Consider the following 17,216-nt stretch of genomic DNA (forward strand, 5'->3'; position numbering starts at 1 on the left):
GTATAGTATAGTATAGTATAGTATAGTATAGTATAGTATAGTATAGTATAGTATAGTATAGTATAGTATAGTATAGTATAGTATATATATAGTACACTTATTTGTTCCCGTTTCTCAAAATGACCATTCTGTCCCGATGTTGCAAAATTTAACAGTCGATTGTGAAAAAGCTAGCATTCTCACCACTGCCTACTCAAAAGTGGCGCAGAAAATCGTGCCAATTTCGGCGTATTTAATCCAAAGTCAGGAAACGGAAACTCTCAGTAAGACAGGACTAGGATGACTGCAGTCAGTCAGTCACAATTTGATTCCTTTTTCCACAACCTGATACAAAGCTTGCGCGGAATGTGAAAAAATCCTTCACACTGTCGTTCATTACCCAGGACTGATGATGAAACGTCTGAAATCCAACTGTCAAGCTTGTTGGACAAACCAACAGCTAGGCGGCGCATCCGAGCTACTTATATTCCGCAGCATCGTCATTACGATAACACCAACTGATCGGTGTTTGTTCGCAGAATTTGGTTATATTCACCAACGACTTTTAACTATTGTTAGCAGATGGTATTTGAAGTTTTCTAGGCTATCTTGAAAAGTTACGTCTAAGATTACTGCCAATGTATACTGTTATGCAACCAAAAACGAATAATCCCCCCTGGAAGTGAAGTTGGTTAGATGGTTTGACTCAAACTGCTTGCAAGCGCTTGGGGTTCCAAGGGGAACTTCCCTGTCTGCATGTCCCTTGGGGGGAGATTCAGTTCATCGACGCACTGATTGCACATAAAGCCCACCAATATCTCTCGATCGTTTGGTTGGAGAAGTTGCTTGGCTTTTACCAAGTGCGCTTGTCCGTGGCCTTTCGTCACTAAATCAGCATTCCGCTTGTTCCCGCTCAATCGGTCAGCATCCCTGACGCTATCAAATACGATGTGTACTCCTGATCGTCCGACTCAGTTGCTTCAGCTTGTTTTTACGCCCAAAAGACAGAGGAACCGAACTCACGATCTGCACATACACTACCCCGAGTGGAGAACGTCCTCTGTTGTCCTCCACTTGTCTCTGTAAGCCAAATTCAGAGTGAAGGTGTGGCGAAAATCCAGAAATCAGGAAATTTATGACGAGTAAAAAGATGAATGATAATCTAATCTGAATCATGTAGCAAGTAAAATAGGGGAGTACACATAGCACAACGAGGTGTTGCTTAGGCACGGATCCCAACATGCTTTCCCCCCTCTATATAGTGTTGCGTAAAAATGAACCAAGTGCTAGCCTGCTCTTTGGGACCAGAATACAGGTATTTTCTAGGTGGATGTTCTCTATAGAAATGTTGTCTTACCTCTGAAGTGTTGCCAGGTGCGGTTTGGCCAATCTTTTCTACCTCTAAAAGTCTTCCGGAAAACTGATTTCGAAGCCCTTCCGAATCAACTCACCAACACCTAGTTTCTAGAATTTTTTGGTAACCCACCCTCCTCTTGTGAGTTGCTTAGCTACCGATTCTCTAAGGATGGAAAGTGCGGAAAGTCGCCCGGTATTAGCCACAGTGCGAACGCACACTACTTCCTGACATTTCAGCATTGTTCCCACATTCGTCATACAAAACAGCCATTTGTGCACTTTGAATCACCGCTGGATGAGCGGGTTTAAAATGAACAAACGATACCTGTTCAGTGTCCACATAAACTGTCGACTCCGCTGCATTCGCATGTGAAATTCTCACAAACCCACCAGTCCGCCCAAACCTGACGAGTGACCGTTCAAATAAACTGTTTCGCACCCGTCCGAACTTGTCACGCGATACAAGTCCTTCCCCTTCTCTGGGGTCAAAATGCTAGGCGTGTCAGTTATCCAGACAGGATGATTCTTAGAAAATGGTTTGTGTAGCTGACCCGTCCTTGTCCCGATGGCTGCGCTTAAGTGGTAAATGAGGTAAGTGAGGCCACTGTAAATGTACAAATTTCTTCAAAACCGCACGCAGTGAATTGTTGGGATTTCTCGGACCAGCTATTCTCCCACAGAGAGAGAGAGAGAGAGGGGGGGATGCTAATCCGAAACATGATAGCTCCTTTTTTAACGATGTTTACGCGTCGCACCAATAGCAAGCAAGAGTGATCAGCTGTTCTTTTGAATTTGTAAACTGATGAGGTTTATCGTAACTCACATGATTCACTTCTCTTTGCCTGAATGATTTTCGACGAATATCTCTTCTGACTGTGGATCACAGATTGACCTACAGTCCACGCCCATCGGCGTCATGTGAGCAAGCTGGGCACACATGCACCAACACGCTGTGCAAGTGGGTATCCGCCGCTGTGCAAGTGGGTATCCGTTGCTCCCAATCGACTGAAACTGCCAGCTTCCAAACAGCTGAATTTTTAGATGACAGAAAATAGATAACAAGCTTGACTATACCGTCCTAGAGATGTTGGCGTCTTTCTCAATGCAAAAGCGTGTGGATGGTTCGTCGCCATACCCTTCTTTCTCAAATTTCCACACAAACTTTCCTTCTACAAGCCACCGTGCAAGGTAGTGAGCCCATCTTTCTGGCAGCTTCAATAAGAAAATCGTGCTTCTCTGCTGTGAGGAGTGCAAAACTAACGTTGAGATGCCGTTTGTGAAACATGTTTGGGACAATTCCTTGTGAGGTCTCTGTTCGTTGTTTGTGGGTTGGTCTTTGGAAGGCCAAAGCTTCTTCATCAGTTACTCATCTGAAAAGGATACAAAGACTTTGAGCTGCAAGATGATGAGGACGTTTTCAGACGTACAAAGAGCTTTTTCCCTGTTCAGAAAAAATCCATTTGACCCTGAACTCTCGTGACCATTAAACGTCAACCACGCAAAAGGTATTTTCCCACGGAGAGCGTGGCAATTCAGGCATAGTCGCACTGATGAACTGAACAGTATTCCCCAGTGGTCCATGATACAGATCGCTCCATTTCCTTTTTCTGTTAGATCGATATTCACATGTGGTTTGACAGGCCTTCCAGCTATTCGGTGAGCGGCCCCACACTAGCTGCTTCCGACAACTCGAAAACAAAGTTCATCCCGAAACTCAGTGTCCTGAAAAACATCAGGATTGTCGGCATCAAGTTACTTATGATTCGACTAATACAAACACTGACACGTGCCATGAGTGCAATCGATTGGATACACAGACTGAAGAAATTCGGGTTTTTCCATCTGTACGGGGGAGAATTTGATGGAAACATACGTTCCGAATGACTAGCACACATAGAGGTTTTCAGACAGACGCTTTGTTCCGATCTTTCGCACGTTTCCGCCGTTCTTTAGGCTCATCAGGCAGACGCAGTACTCGAGTATGAATGTATTGGAATTTCGTGCAATTTAGGTTCAATTAGAACATAAGGTTGAGGGGAACTCGGGAATGCGCCTGTGATGAGCCTCAGAAGGGCGACATCGGTCGTGGACTGTCGAAGAACGAGAACGTAGTTGTTTACACTATATCGATTTAAATTGGTTTACTTGTCAACAGACTTAGGTTAGGATAAAGCTTATGACAGATGAAGACCCATCGAAGTGCTGTAACCTCAATCCCCAATTTGTACCCCTTCAGTACTACCAGTCGTGGCAACTCGCGGAAGAGTCCACTTTGAGCAGGCTTTTTGTAGATTCTCTCAACCGAGGGTTGCATTAGAGAAGACAGCATAACCCAGAAGAGACTAGATTCCAGTGGTCAGCTTTAACAATGTAGAGGTAAAAAGTATAACTGTGTTTAATATTGTTAGTTCGTACACTGTGTGACCCCAAACGTGTGAAATGGAGTAAAATCACGCATACGAAGTTTACGAAAAAGTACATCTTCATAGAGAAATCTACTCACAAAGTTGCTGAAAACTCTTCGACAGTCCACGACCGGTTTCACCCCTACATTAACTATCCGTTTCATGGTTGTTTTCCAGTTAAAATCAGAATGACCCCTGGATTAATCTAAAGCCCTTCTGAGCACATAACACCGGACTGTACAGATTCACCAGCAACGCCATAAGAAACTTTAATTGACAACCTCCCTGTCGGGTCCTTAAACAGCGATTGGAAATTCGTCTTATGTATTCACTGGCCACGTACATTGCGGTTGAACAAACGACTCCGGAGTGACTGGCGTTTGAGAGACACCCCCACTCATGTTTCAACCCTTACCAATTCTGTCCATCTTTGCTTGTTGAGGTAGTTTAATTCAGGTGGGCTGATAGGTACATGTGATAAAAGAATGTGGTTGGTTGCTTGTCACCGAAGGACTCTGGTGTATCGGACAAGATCGAGGATGATGATTCATCCACCTTCATATCACGCAACTTTTATCACTTTTTCTAGAGTCCAGTGGCATTTTTGGTAGACCAGAGCAATAGCTCAGTTCAAAGAGGTTTGTTTTACAGAGGTTGTTGACTGAATAACTCCCAGAATCAAAAGCTCTGCATCAATCCGGGCAATTTTTTGCACATAACTATAAGTAATAGTTTTTATACTGAGCGCTGCTATCGGCGCTGTATTTAGCTCGCATTTAGTCAGAGTATAGCGCCACGCATTCTTCAGTCACGGGATTCTCATCACGTGTTCCTGTATTGACTGGCTCCTCGAGTGATGATTTGTCACATGGGAGTTTGGGTTACTCTTTCGTCTGAGATACTTATAGTAGACGGATATTGTGAATTTTTGGAAATTTTTGAACCGACACTTCGTCCTACTCGCACAGTGGATTTATGCAAGAAAGCCGTTCTCGTATCCCTGCAACTCTCATCTCATGTTTCTTCAGGGAGAATCGAACCCAATGCTTCCCGCTTAGCGGTTGAAGAAGTTTCGATTCGCCTTGGGAATTCACGTGATGCGCGCTATCCAGGAAGCCCAGCAATCTATACCGTATTCCTCAGCTTTTAGGCGTAACTAGACTTCACTCATTGGACAAAACCACGGGTGGATCTCACCTCATACTGTCACCATACTAGACAATGTCCCCTAGATTTAAATGCACATAACTTTTTGAAGTAACAAGTCTGATGAGTCCTTGATTCCCGAGGGCTGTTGGAAAACACAGTTTCTATTTCCTTCAAGTTCAACACTACTGATATTCATCCATCCGTACTTGTATCTGTTTTGAATGTACACAAAAGCAGAATAACATGGCAGATGCAAATTGATGTGCATAGACAGACACACAGCAGATGATAGGCATACTACCGTAACAAGTCGCTCCATCCTTAGGATGTATTTAGTAGCGAGGACGGAAAAGTTTATCGATCAGACTTTCCCAATGTGGTGCGTCGGAAGTCATACACACACACACATACGGCAACAAATTGTCCCATTTATTTAGACTGACCGAGTGAAAAATTGAACCCAGATGAATGACACGTCCAGCTGTTTCAATGTGCGGAAATGTCTTTATAAACAACAAAAAAGTTTGACTCGATTGTCAGCACCAACCTAACCTTCCATAGATTTTCATCGGATATTTCTGTACGAATTCATCTCTAATTGGATCGATGTGAAAATTTGCAGAACTAGTCGAAAATAAGTTCCAGGTATCATGGTAATAATCCACCGTTTCTTACATCGTTATCAACTGGTCAAAAAATCTATTGTTCTGGAGGTGAATTTGAGTGTTCACGTAAAAAAGATGAACAAACATTACCGTAGATAACCACATTTCCGTTTGTTACTTTTGTGTCACATGGGACTGAAACAGCTTTCACGTGATCATTTTTTATCCAGTGTTTGAATTGTCCTACCTGTATCCCGAAGAATACGTACCCGATGTAAGAATGAGCACTGCCCCGATACCTAGACCAATGTGCTAATGACACTTTCCACAAAAATATTTTTCACGTATTGGAATGTATCGGGGACTTGCCCGTGTGAGTGAAGCCAATCTATGCTGGGAAGCCGAGAAACACTGTTTCATCTGCTGCATCCTCGTTGGGACTCATCAGCAGTGCGCATCTCACCAAAATCCAGTGCGAGTTTATCACACTACTGATCAGTCGCTCGTGGACGAACGGTCAATTCAATCTACTAGCCGTAAGGTCCGAGAATCCCTGAAGCTTCGTCAGATGCGCACTGCTGGCGATTCCCAACAAGGAGGAAGCAGCTGTACAGTGCTTCTCGACTTTTCAACATAGGTTGGCTTCACTGGCGGGGGGGGGGTCTTCATTAAAAAAAAGAACTACCAAATTGTTGACGCTAACAACAATATTGGAAAGTGGGCAGTTTAATGTAAGTCACAAAAAGTGTGCTTTCCCGAACAATCTCTTGAACGGTTTTGTCGAACACTGCTGGAACTGTGCGCCGAGATCTAATGAACAGAAATGTTGGACAGATTGACCATGGCAAGTTTGTGATTGATTCTCATGGTAGTTTTGTCCTCAAGCTAGTCGAGGATGTCAGGACGGGTAGGGCATGCTTTTCTGGCACATTCTGCGTTCGACTGTTATGCGTGATAGGTCTATTTTATAACTTCAAAAAAATCCACAGCAGTCGCATGGACGTGTTTTTTTCGATCCACAACTAACACGGGTCTAAACTGGGATAATTTGTAGAACCCATGACGTAGGCAAAGCATACCACCAAACCGGAGTGCAAATGAAGTCTGGAACTGGGTCAGGGCCACGATTTGACAGTTGGTAAACGTCCGATTGCAAGACGCAATCTATACGTTCGCGACCAGGCAACGTCCTAAATAGTGGACGGTCTGAATAACGATAGCTGAGTTTTTCTGGTGGACACAAACAGGGCCTTGATAATCTTTGAAACTTACGTATTTTGAACTGAACCAGGGGAAGCCAGACATGGAGACTTGCCGGTGTGATACAAAGTTGTCTATATTACCAGAATAAAACTTCGTTCCCTATTAGTGGGACAATTTTATTTAAGTCAGATGTTAGATCACAGCCGGTCGATAGCCCAGCAGTAAGCGAATTACGAGAGAAACGGATAAGTCTATACGCATGGTACTGGATTAGGGTTAGCTGGGCCTCACCAATCCGAGGACGCTTGATCGCTTCGAGAAACATTGCACTGTCTGAAGAAGCGATGAACATGGTAGGGCAGTCATAACGTGAATGGTGCCGAGAGAAGCAACAGGCCAGATAACCTTGGAATAGAATAAAAATGATTGTTGCTCTTGATCCAACGTGACATGGTCTCAGGTGGAAAGTGTAGGCAACAGTCAGGCAAGTGAGCACAGCGCATTATGATGGCCCAGTGAGCAAATACCTTTCGAGCAGATACCTTTCGAGTGTACTTGCGAGTGGGAATATCCAGATTGTACGACGAGGTACAACGGGTTGAAACACTCAGACGATGCCAAACTCTGCAGCGTCTTCTACAACTTAGCTCGTCCGCCGAGTCCAGACCACAAAAAGCGTATCAACGTGGTTGCTGACTGCTATGAATAATGAAAGGCAAAAGTATCAACCCTGTGAAAATTAAATCGAATTTACTCCCAGTCATGGACAGGCAAACAGCATGAATTTAGCTGCCTAATTCCTCTTTCATCACTGTTCCTAGCCCTATTTGAACTCTTGAGCAGGCACTGGATTGATGTGACATGTTCGAATACCCGTTTCATTCTTTACGCCACACTTTTCGGTGCGCTGTCCACCGATTATATTCTTCGTCGTTTCAGTCACACAGCCAAGTATCGCTTACCTTTTCCGCGATTATTTCCAATTTCTTGTCTACGAACCCAAAAATAGATAAGCCAGACTGCATTCGATCATTTCGGGTTGGCTAAAATTTTAATTTGTAACTCCGATAATGACACAAAATCAGTAATAAAATATGTTGCATACAGTTGTGTTCATTACAAGCCATTTGACTTTTTGAGCCTCTTTCGAATGCTTGTGGTGTGGTAATATGGATGAATACGCACCCCAGGTCATACGGAACACAACTGGCCCAGTTGTTCATAGTATCATATGTTATTCAGCCATTCCTCTTCCGGGAGCACCTCTGAAGAACGTGAAACCGGTGGTCTTGGGGTAGCCTTTTGACATAAGAACAGGTTCTCTTTATAAATGAACGGCTACCTTGTTTGCTTTTGTCATTCATGATGACGCAGTTATTTATTCCATTCCAAAGAGACAAACACGTTGTTGTTCTTACGCGTTTGCGACAAGATTTTAATTGCTTCTTTCCAAAACTCGTTCTCTTCTATACAAAAGCTTTTCCTTTGGCTAAATGCTCAGTCTGTTAATTAGTTCACCTTTGCTGTTTGTTTATGTTTGTAAAATCTCTCGTGACACGTTGTTGTTTTTTGTCCACAATCGATGAATGTGGTTGGTGTAGAACAAGGAAAGGGTGTGACATGAAGGTCGATAAAGTCCCTAATTTCGCATACAAACCAACATTCTTCTATCACGAAATACTGCGACTTTCTCCAGGGTTTTGAACCCAATGGAAACTGGAGTTTCAAGGAAGTTACAATACGGGAATCGCACCGTGAATTACGGTCTGATGATTCTTTTTCCCTGAAGATTGACGGGCACTACCTTGTTTGGTTCCCGTCTGAATGCGACTGTCTAAAAGTCTTCAACTATTGCGTAGGGCCTAGTGATGCCCATGGGTGGTTCACTCGTCCAGCTTAAAAACGCACACGGCGCCGATTGTCACCCTCTCAATAACCGAATTGTTCGCGTGGTTGGGACAACAATCCTTAAGTAGTATACACCATCTTCTTCCACCTAGATCTTACGTGCACAACATCCTTGTTTGTGGACAGGAAATCGAGAGGGTTACGCATAAACAGGGAAGTGAATCCATATAAAAAAGGGTAAACTTAAGCATGTCACGTCAGTACAATGGCTGGTCAAAAGTTCAAATGAGGTATGAAAGACGAATCAGGTAGGTATCACTTGTTTGTCCGCAGCTTAGAATTTACAGTGGTCTAAACCTGTTTAACTCTTTACGAGGATTCCACTTTTGAGTTTGATTATTCATAGCGGTCGGCAACCATGCGGATGTTTTTTTTAGGTTCAGAGTGACCAGGTGCGCTGGCGAGACACGTCAAGTCTATAGTTTTCTTTAATTTTGGCTTCTTTCATGCAGGGGATAATCTTTATACAGGACGCCACGTATCCATATTCCTTTGATAACATCCCACCAACCTGATAAAGTCGAATATCCCCGCAGCCTGAGTTTGTCTACATTTTTTGAACGAAATCAGTTGTTACGAGGATTCTCGTGCCTGTTCTGCATGGAACTCGCCAGCTGGTTCCGCGTAACAGTTAGTCAGCTCTAAAAATATTCATTTCTTTGAAATATCGGCTTCGATGTACATGACTGTAACCTACATTAGGTGAAATTTCACGAGGATCTCCGTTGGAAATCAGGAACATCTAATTGGTTTTCATCTAAGTACCTCTAACTCGAGTTTATCGTTCGCCTCCCTAGGTGAATTTTCATCCGCGAGAGGATCCCCCAATATTTATTTGTAGTGTTTGGCTGGACTGGTAACTCTGATAAATGCAGCAAGTGACTGATTTGTACTGTCACCGGCAGTTTTTTTAAATGCGTTTTCTGTCCATACGTCTTGGAATGAATCATTTGACAATGAATCGGCGAATCCCTCCAGTTCTTTAAATCATGGAATTTGAAAAGCAGATTTCTCCGGTACCTGTGGATTCTCAACGAATCCGAGATGGCTCACACACACTAAAAATAGTGGATCTGTGTCCCTGTAAGAATGTCTGTGTATCGCATCTGAACCAGCAGGACGCACCGGTCATTTTGAGGACAGGCATCTTCATCTGGCAGCTCAGAGAGCGGAAGTCCGCTCGCCGGTCATCAAGGGCTTCCATAGACGCCAGCAGTGAGCTCGAATGAGAAGGAAAACAGAGTTGCTCGTAGTTTATTCAGAAAATCGGTGCAACAGATCTCTGTCTTATTCGGTACCATTCAGGGTCTCTCTTAGGCTTCAGTTTTCATGAGCCCGACTCGTAAAATCGTTTTTGATTGTTGATTGTTTGACAACTGTCACACGACAGGGGACCACATAAAAGGTGATGACTGATGTGGGGCACACAGATGCATCCTGGACAAATCTGGTGGACCTACCCAATGCAGTGGAGTTAAGTAGACAAGGTTCAAATAAAACCACGCGGTACTGAGATAAACAGTTGACTCAGTACACATGGTTGACAGTTTGTGGCATTCGTGAGATTTTTTCTCAACCATTATCTGCACTTTTTCACGGAGATTAGCTAGGTCAGGTAGCCAACGGTCACGCTGACTGACTGACAGTTGCTGAAGTTCATGCTGGGACGGTTTCGGATCCGGTGTCCGAACAAACAGTCATTCCGTAGAACGTCCAGCGTTTAATCAGGTGACAGTTTAGTCCACCAATTCGAATGTAAACAGATATTAGACAACGAAAGTTTGCAAGCTTACTGCGTGGACTATCGCAGGCCACTTACTGACTTAAGTGTGTTTGCGGTTTAGCTACTGATCATTAGCCTCTAAGTTCGGTCCTGTGCGGACTACCCGCGTATGACTGAATGTTTGGTTAATCGAGTGTCCGTTTTAATCCAGCCTTCCAAATATGCACACCCTGATTAGGCAGCTTGAAAGGAAGCTGTCGCATTCACAAGCTTCCGAAAGTCAAATGAAAATCTTGCTCAGCAGTTAACTCGCCATGGATTTTATCGTCTTTTGTTTTTTTGGGAAAAGCCCAAATACAATTTTTTTTAACCTCTGGAGCGAATTGAATGAAGTACTCGTCGACCGAATAGGTTACCCAAGTGGGTGAAATACGAACGAGATTGACCTGTTGCTTGAACGGTTTTGTGGACCAGTCGCTTCGAAAGATTTAGGGCTGCTTGTGTGAATCTGAATCTGTTGAGTATTGGAGCTGTCAGGTTTACAAAAACCGAGTGTCCTTGGCTTGTCAGTGAATGCAATGCAGGCATGGTGAAGTCTTTCTAAATTCTCTAAAGAATGCTAGTCTCCAGTGATCTAAAACCCTCTATATTTGTATGTGTAAGTTTCCTGAAAAACTGGGAGCCTTTTCGAACAGACTTCGGGATTGCCCAGATATAAGCATTGTAGAAATCGTGCAAGGAGATCAGTGGTGTGGCTGAGTCTTTAGTCGCTATTCCATTACGCATCGCATCACGTGTGGATTGTAGACGCGCACTCAAGATCTGGATCGGGCAACTGACAGGTCATGACTCTTGTAGGCGAGACAGAGACCACTGGTTAGCTATCGGTCTATGGGTGGTTTCATTTAGGACCATATTTTCGTACTTTAGCCTCTCGTTCTACCTCAGATCAATTAGAAGAGGGTTTCACTGAGCTAAACGACCATAAAAACAGTCGGACTAACTGAAATTTTCATCTCGAATCAGTCGAAATGCAATTCGACGTTGTTCGACTATGAATCAAAAGAAGGCGGTAAATCTCCACAAACCTGCAGAGAACACATATACGTCATTCACCAAAAAGTGCAAATGGAGCTCGGTTGCACGTTTTCACGAAGATTCGAACTTCATGAAAGGTCTTCCTGGCCCCACCGTACCACCTGGCATATGCTTCTGTTCTACGGACTTTAAAGGACGTCCATGCATACCCGTCAAGGGACTTATCAGAATGTGTTGTTATCTTTAACAACGCCCAAATACAATATTATGTTTTTTATTGTACTATTGTGAAAAAAAACAACCCCGGGCATTATGGTGCGAATCGTGAAAATCGCGTCGGTCAGTCGCTCATCCCAACAATGGCACAACCTGATCTTGGCTGTCTGGATAACTTCGTTTCACAAGGCGAGATGATGGAGCTAGAGTGAATCGAAGAAGAGAAGCCCACCCCTCTGTTGATGATCACTGAACAACAATGCCACTCAGAAGCTGTTCTGTCATTGGCTTTGTGTTCTCCTGTCTGGTTTCGAAGCAAGGTGCTTGACTTATTGTGGCGATATCTCGTTTCTTTTTGGTCCATACCATCTCAAATACACTGGTCTGTGATGAAAAGCGGGTTTGTCTTGTCCAAGTTAATGACCATCATCACAAGTGGAATAGTTTCTCTTTCCCGGGTACTACTGCTCAAACGGTCAAGTAATTCAGTAGTACTGTACTTAATCAATGAATTCCAAGGCATCTGTTCAATAAAATTGGCCACTTTCCCTCTACTTCTTTTTTCACAGATATACACACGACGTTCTCCTGGAGTCTTTGCGAGAGTTTTTCCACGCCTATGCTGACCGTCCAAGGTTCAGTCTCACATTTCTCAGTGAACTGATTCATGACAATCCTGCCTACGCAACGCTTTTAGATGACGATCTAGTCACACTGCTGAGGCAGATACAGGTGAATGATGAACAAGACTTTCTGTTCGACGAACCCAAGCCCTTTTCCAACACGATAGTGATACTTTTCGCCGACCACGGACCTCGACTCGGTGGAGCTCGTCTTTCTGTGCAAGTAAGTGTTCTCCGTGGCGCACGCGGTCGCTTTAGCTCAGGCGGCTGCTTTTCGTGTGTCACTGATAGCGTCATCCACAGTTTTGTGTGGGGTATGATAGTGACTCGAACGCGAAAATTTAGCAAGATTTTGTTGTAAATATCAGGATGCAATAGATGCCATGAGAATTCAGCCAAAAAGAACCTCTTTAAAAGACTAAACAGTGTGAGGTTGAAACGCGCCTGACGCATCTGAAAAAAACAGTGATAGTCCCTAAACGGCACGTTAGAATTCCGCTTAATTTGGCGATCACCCTAGACAGAGACCTTCAGATTTCTAATTCAGATGACCGTTCGCCGCAACCGTTTCTGAAAGACTAACGAGAAATGAGGTGTTATGCATGGGAATCGGGTACGATCAACGGCTGTACGTGACCTGAGAACGAGCGCACGAATCCCCAGCTATGATGCGAGCCCAACCACTCCTGGCGCAGAGAGAGAAGACCAGACCTTCAGAAGAGGGTTTCACTGCCTCAACCAAAGGCGAATTACAGCGAGAGCAACGTCGTATATATATATCGAGCGAACTTGGGAGCGATAAGTCAGCTAATGCACACAAAGTATAGCTGCCCAATAGGAAAAGAGCGCGATCTTTACGGATTGAGATGCAACATGGCGGAAAGGACGCGAAATTTAAAATTTCAAAACTTTTTGAAAATAAATTGGCAATAACTCGGAAAATAAGCAGTTAAAAATTTAAGAAAAATAATTTGGAAATGACTAGAAAAATAAACCGTTTTTGGGGATACTGACATCCCCAACATGAGGTTAGCATCAACCGAGGTAGATCTGTCACTACACAGCATTCATGTTAGTTCTATACTTCGGTTTCAAGTGTTAACACGGGACCTTAGTGCAAGCTGAACTAAGTGTCCCAGATGAACACTTATTTTCCGCTTCTCAGCTGGCTCCCATTATGAACTATGCTCATCAAAAGCGATGGTCACATTGCTGAGAAGTCAGCAGGTTTAGCCAACCGCCGAAATGTTTTGACTGATCAGCTTGCCCGTACAAATAGTTTGAAAGAGGCACGACTAAAAATACCAGGATACGAAAGTGTATAAACTGCTTTTGTGATCTGGAAGCCTTGAATAGGTGGCCAGTTCAGCGAGGAAGGGTTGACTAGCAAATTTATGTGTTTGCCTATAAAAACAGCTCGTCACCCCCGCCTTGTGTGGTATCAGGTTACACAACTGACGATGACGTAATCACTTGCAGTTTATTTGTATTATCATAGCAGTTGATTTTGCGATTTCACATCCTTATGGATTCATGAAATCCAAAAGAAAGACTTGTCTGTTAGCCCCATTTTGCGCATCGCAAACCCAGCCGCCCTATACGGGGTGACGAGGTTAAGTATTTAGTGCCTTTGTGCCAAGTTCGCATTAGGTAAATCACCGATTCTGGACTCGAATCTGATGAATTCGTCTCCCAGCTGTGTGGATTGTTGGTCCGATGAATTTTACACGTTCAGATCTGTTCCATGGCGAAGAAACTCACTACACTACCACCGCTATGCATTTCACAAATCTTCAGGAAAACTCGAACCTTCTGGTCGAAAGTTGAAACTACACCGTTGAGCCACGATTGACTGATTAGTAGTGTGACTATTTTTCGCACTCAGAGGGCACACACACACAGGCACACCCAGCATCGACTTCTCATGTGGATGGTTCATGCGGCCTCTGAGATTCCTGAAGTTATGAGCTGGGAGAAAACGTGTCCACGGGTTCACTAGTTGGTCCTTTATCGGTTGGTATTCTATAGTGACGCAAGAATGTCATCAATCTTATTAGTTTATTGATGATTTTGGTCGATATGTTTGGACCGCATGGCCGAGGATATGAAATGCTGATGAGCTCTAATAAGGGCGAAACTTGAGTCCAATGCTTCTCCACTTTGGTGAGGACTCATCAGAATAGTTGCGCCATGACAGTAGGATGACTGTTCAAACGGGAGGGGTATGAGCACGAATCCTATGGCGCTCAGTATTCGCACAATGGAATTGAAGTTTCGAAATCTACGACGTGTCCCCGTTGGACTAAAAGAGACAGGGAATTGAGTTCAGAGTACGAGTCTAATCTTTTGAGCCCCATCTATACATCTCGGAGTATCAGAAATGCTAGGAAAGTATTCCACCAGACTTTCCTTTAGAGGTATGATTGCTTCAGTGGATAATGAAATTCGGGAGCTGCAAAAATATGAACGTAGATTAGGATGGATTTTGGTTTGAGCACGTATGCAACGAAATGTAACATTTTGAAATTCGGGCAAAAATATGAACGTAGATTAGGATGGATTTTGGTTTGAGCACGTATGCAACGAAATGTAACATTTTGGCGTAAAAAGTTACATTCCACCCGCAAAGGTTTTGCAGCTATAAGCATTGTGCGGCTAATGGGCCCCGAATTCTACACATCCCGCGACCACCTACAGCTAATCATGGAAAATCCACTTCTGACCAACGAAATAAGTTATCTTTGGTAGTAGTGGACACTGGCTTGTTTGCATGTTCAGCTGCTTTCACACACACACACACACACATCGCAGCACCCAGGGCTACTGGGTGTGGCTTCTCGGTCTGTGCTGTTCTATATCATTTTACCTCTCGCTGTCACTCTCATGTTTGTTTGCCTTTTCCCCATGGAACAGTGCAATTTCTCATCTCAATTAGGATTAGGAAATTGGCATTTAGGCTTGGAAAACCCCCTAGTAGCCTGTTCAGAATGAGGTGAACTAAACTATTTGAGGATCTCAGGGCGTTACCGGTTTGAAATCGTCAGAGAATTGGCGAAGCTGATGATGGTAAGGAAGCATGCGTTGGGTCAATAGAAGCTGGGACAGACTTGGGACCTAGCCTATCCTAGCCTATCCACCTGCAGTTCCTCATGGAGATAAGATATACTCAGTCCTAAGTAAGTTAAGCTCACGCTCAAAGACTTAGGTCATGTTCATCAGAATACATCTTGTTTTTGGGTCTGGAGCGTTAATCAACCGGTGTGTTGCTGATGTGCAGTGCTTACTGACCCATTGGCCCATTGGCCGGAGCGGATGTGAAGTGGTATGGATAGATTCTCGGACAAGTTTGATCGATTTTTTTCGCGACAGAATCTCCTAGATTGTCGGGTATACACGTGGTCAAAGTTATCTCGATCCCACATCTGCACTGTCCACATTTTGCTTGCAGAGATCCGAAGATTTCAGATTTCAGATACACAGTACACAGTCATTATTGACTCTGGTGTCAGATTTTCAAAGGCCTGAATACTCCCGAATACTTCATGGCTGTCCTTGAGTCTCGTTGATCTGGTTCCGGAAAGCATACGAACATAGTTCCCCATAGGATAGCTGACTATACCTTACAAACAGTCGGTCACTAATTTCGTCCTATTTGGGGCTCGTAACGCTGTTGGTCTTGTATCCGGTCTTTGATGATATCTTTTCGGTTGAAAATACCTTTCGGTGGAGAGATCAGCCGCAAATCGTCACACCCGACCCACCACAATTTCGGCAAGTCGGATTTCTCTTAATTTGTTATGCTCTGAAAATCGAGCGAACCTAGGATTGGAGAAGGATTCAGGGTAGCCTCTAGTTCATACTTTTTTTACTTGAAGGTGTAGTATGAAACTCTTGCAATTTTGAGGACATTTCGATCTCCACAAGTTGCATGGGAAGACTGATAAAAGCTCAACGGAACTCACTGTGTTTGTTCTAGAACGTTTGCTCAGTAGATGGGCTGGGGAACAGTAAACTGGGTGAATCTTTGTGAAGTAAACTTATTAGTGACCAACAAGGAGAAACATATCCCTGATCCCAAATTTTTCGTAATTTGAAAGAGCAAAGTTTGTGTGTTCTAAATGCCAACATGCGGTTCGGAAGTACGTTGATCTAGGACTGGCTCTCAGGGGTGTACTTTTTCGATAACCAATGTTGGGTTTGGATGAGCAGCACTTATAAGTAAATATGTTCAATCTTATGAGTGACTGGCATCCGAATCGGGTTTGCCGGTCCATATTGGTCTGGCCCTGGAAGCCTGCACATAGTATGAAGCCAAATGCGGTGCTCTGCGTCAGTCTTTGGGACTGATATAAATTCTAGGGAATAAGTTCAGTGGGTAAAAGTGCAGAGGGCTGTAGCAAGTCATCAGTCGGCCTAGACATGATGGGATAGGCACCAGTACCACTTACTTGGTTATCGAGACGCAGGAATCATCTATCAATTTCTTCAAGTTTCAGAGTAATACCGAACATCCCCAGCAAAGTATCAAGCAAACAATATTATGAGTAGTCTCGTACCACTAAACAAAAAGGAATTTTGTGATATCTCGAATATTGCACCAACTGAAACTTGAGAGTGATACTGCACCTCTCCCAGGATAGTATCAGGCAAGTGTTACCGTGAGCCTCCGTCAACATCTCATCGAGGTGGTAATGGCATATTAGTGGAGATATTCCACTAACCCTGAAGTTAGTAATATGGAGCGGTGCCATTATAAGGTGGAACAAGCTCATCCGGGTTCCAGTAAGTTGAGCTTTTCAGGTAAACCAGTGGGCACGCTGATGGGATACAAGGCTGATCCTCTTAGGGCATGATCGAAGCTGTATTTGGATGAATTAGTCCCCTCCGAATGTCTCGCTTATTCTTCAGCATTGCGGCGTGTTGTGCCCCAAAGCTTCGCACGTCTAGCTACTTCCCATACCGTTCTTCCAAGTTCCAGGTCCTTTCACAAGGTAAAATATAAGTTACAGTT

General features: G+C 43.8%; 1 protein-coding gene across 1 annotated transcript in view; it reads left to right on the forward strand.

Moving 5' to 3' along the window:
• The window catches only part of T265_00886 (hypothetical protein), a gene marked incomplete at both ends in the record, with an annotated part of 54,146 nt that overhangs the window by 20,886 nt on the left and 16,044 nt on the right, over window positions 1-17,216 (forward strand). The window contains one exon of the mRNA XM_009164781.1: window positions 12,152-12,428. Coding sequence (XP_009163045.1) covers window positions 12,152-12,428 — 277 coding nt within the window. The remainder of the gene's footprint in view (window positions 1-12,151; window positions 12,429-17,216) is intronic.

The sequence above is a fragment of the Opisthorchis viverrini genome, assembly GCF_000715545.1.
Source record: "Opisthorchis viverrini unplaced genomic scaffold opera_v5_9, whole genome shotgun sequence".
Taxonomy (NCBI): domain Eukaryota; kingdom Metazoa; phylum Platyhelminthes; class Trematoda; order Opisthorchiida; family Opisthorchiidae; genus Opisthorchis; species Opisthorchis viverrini.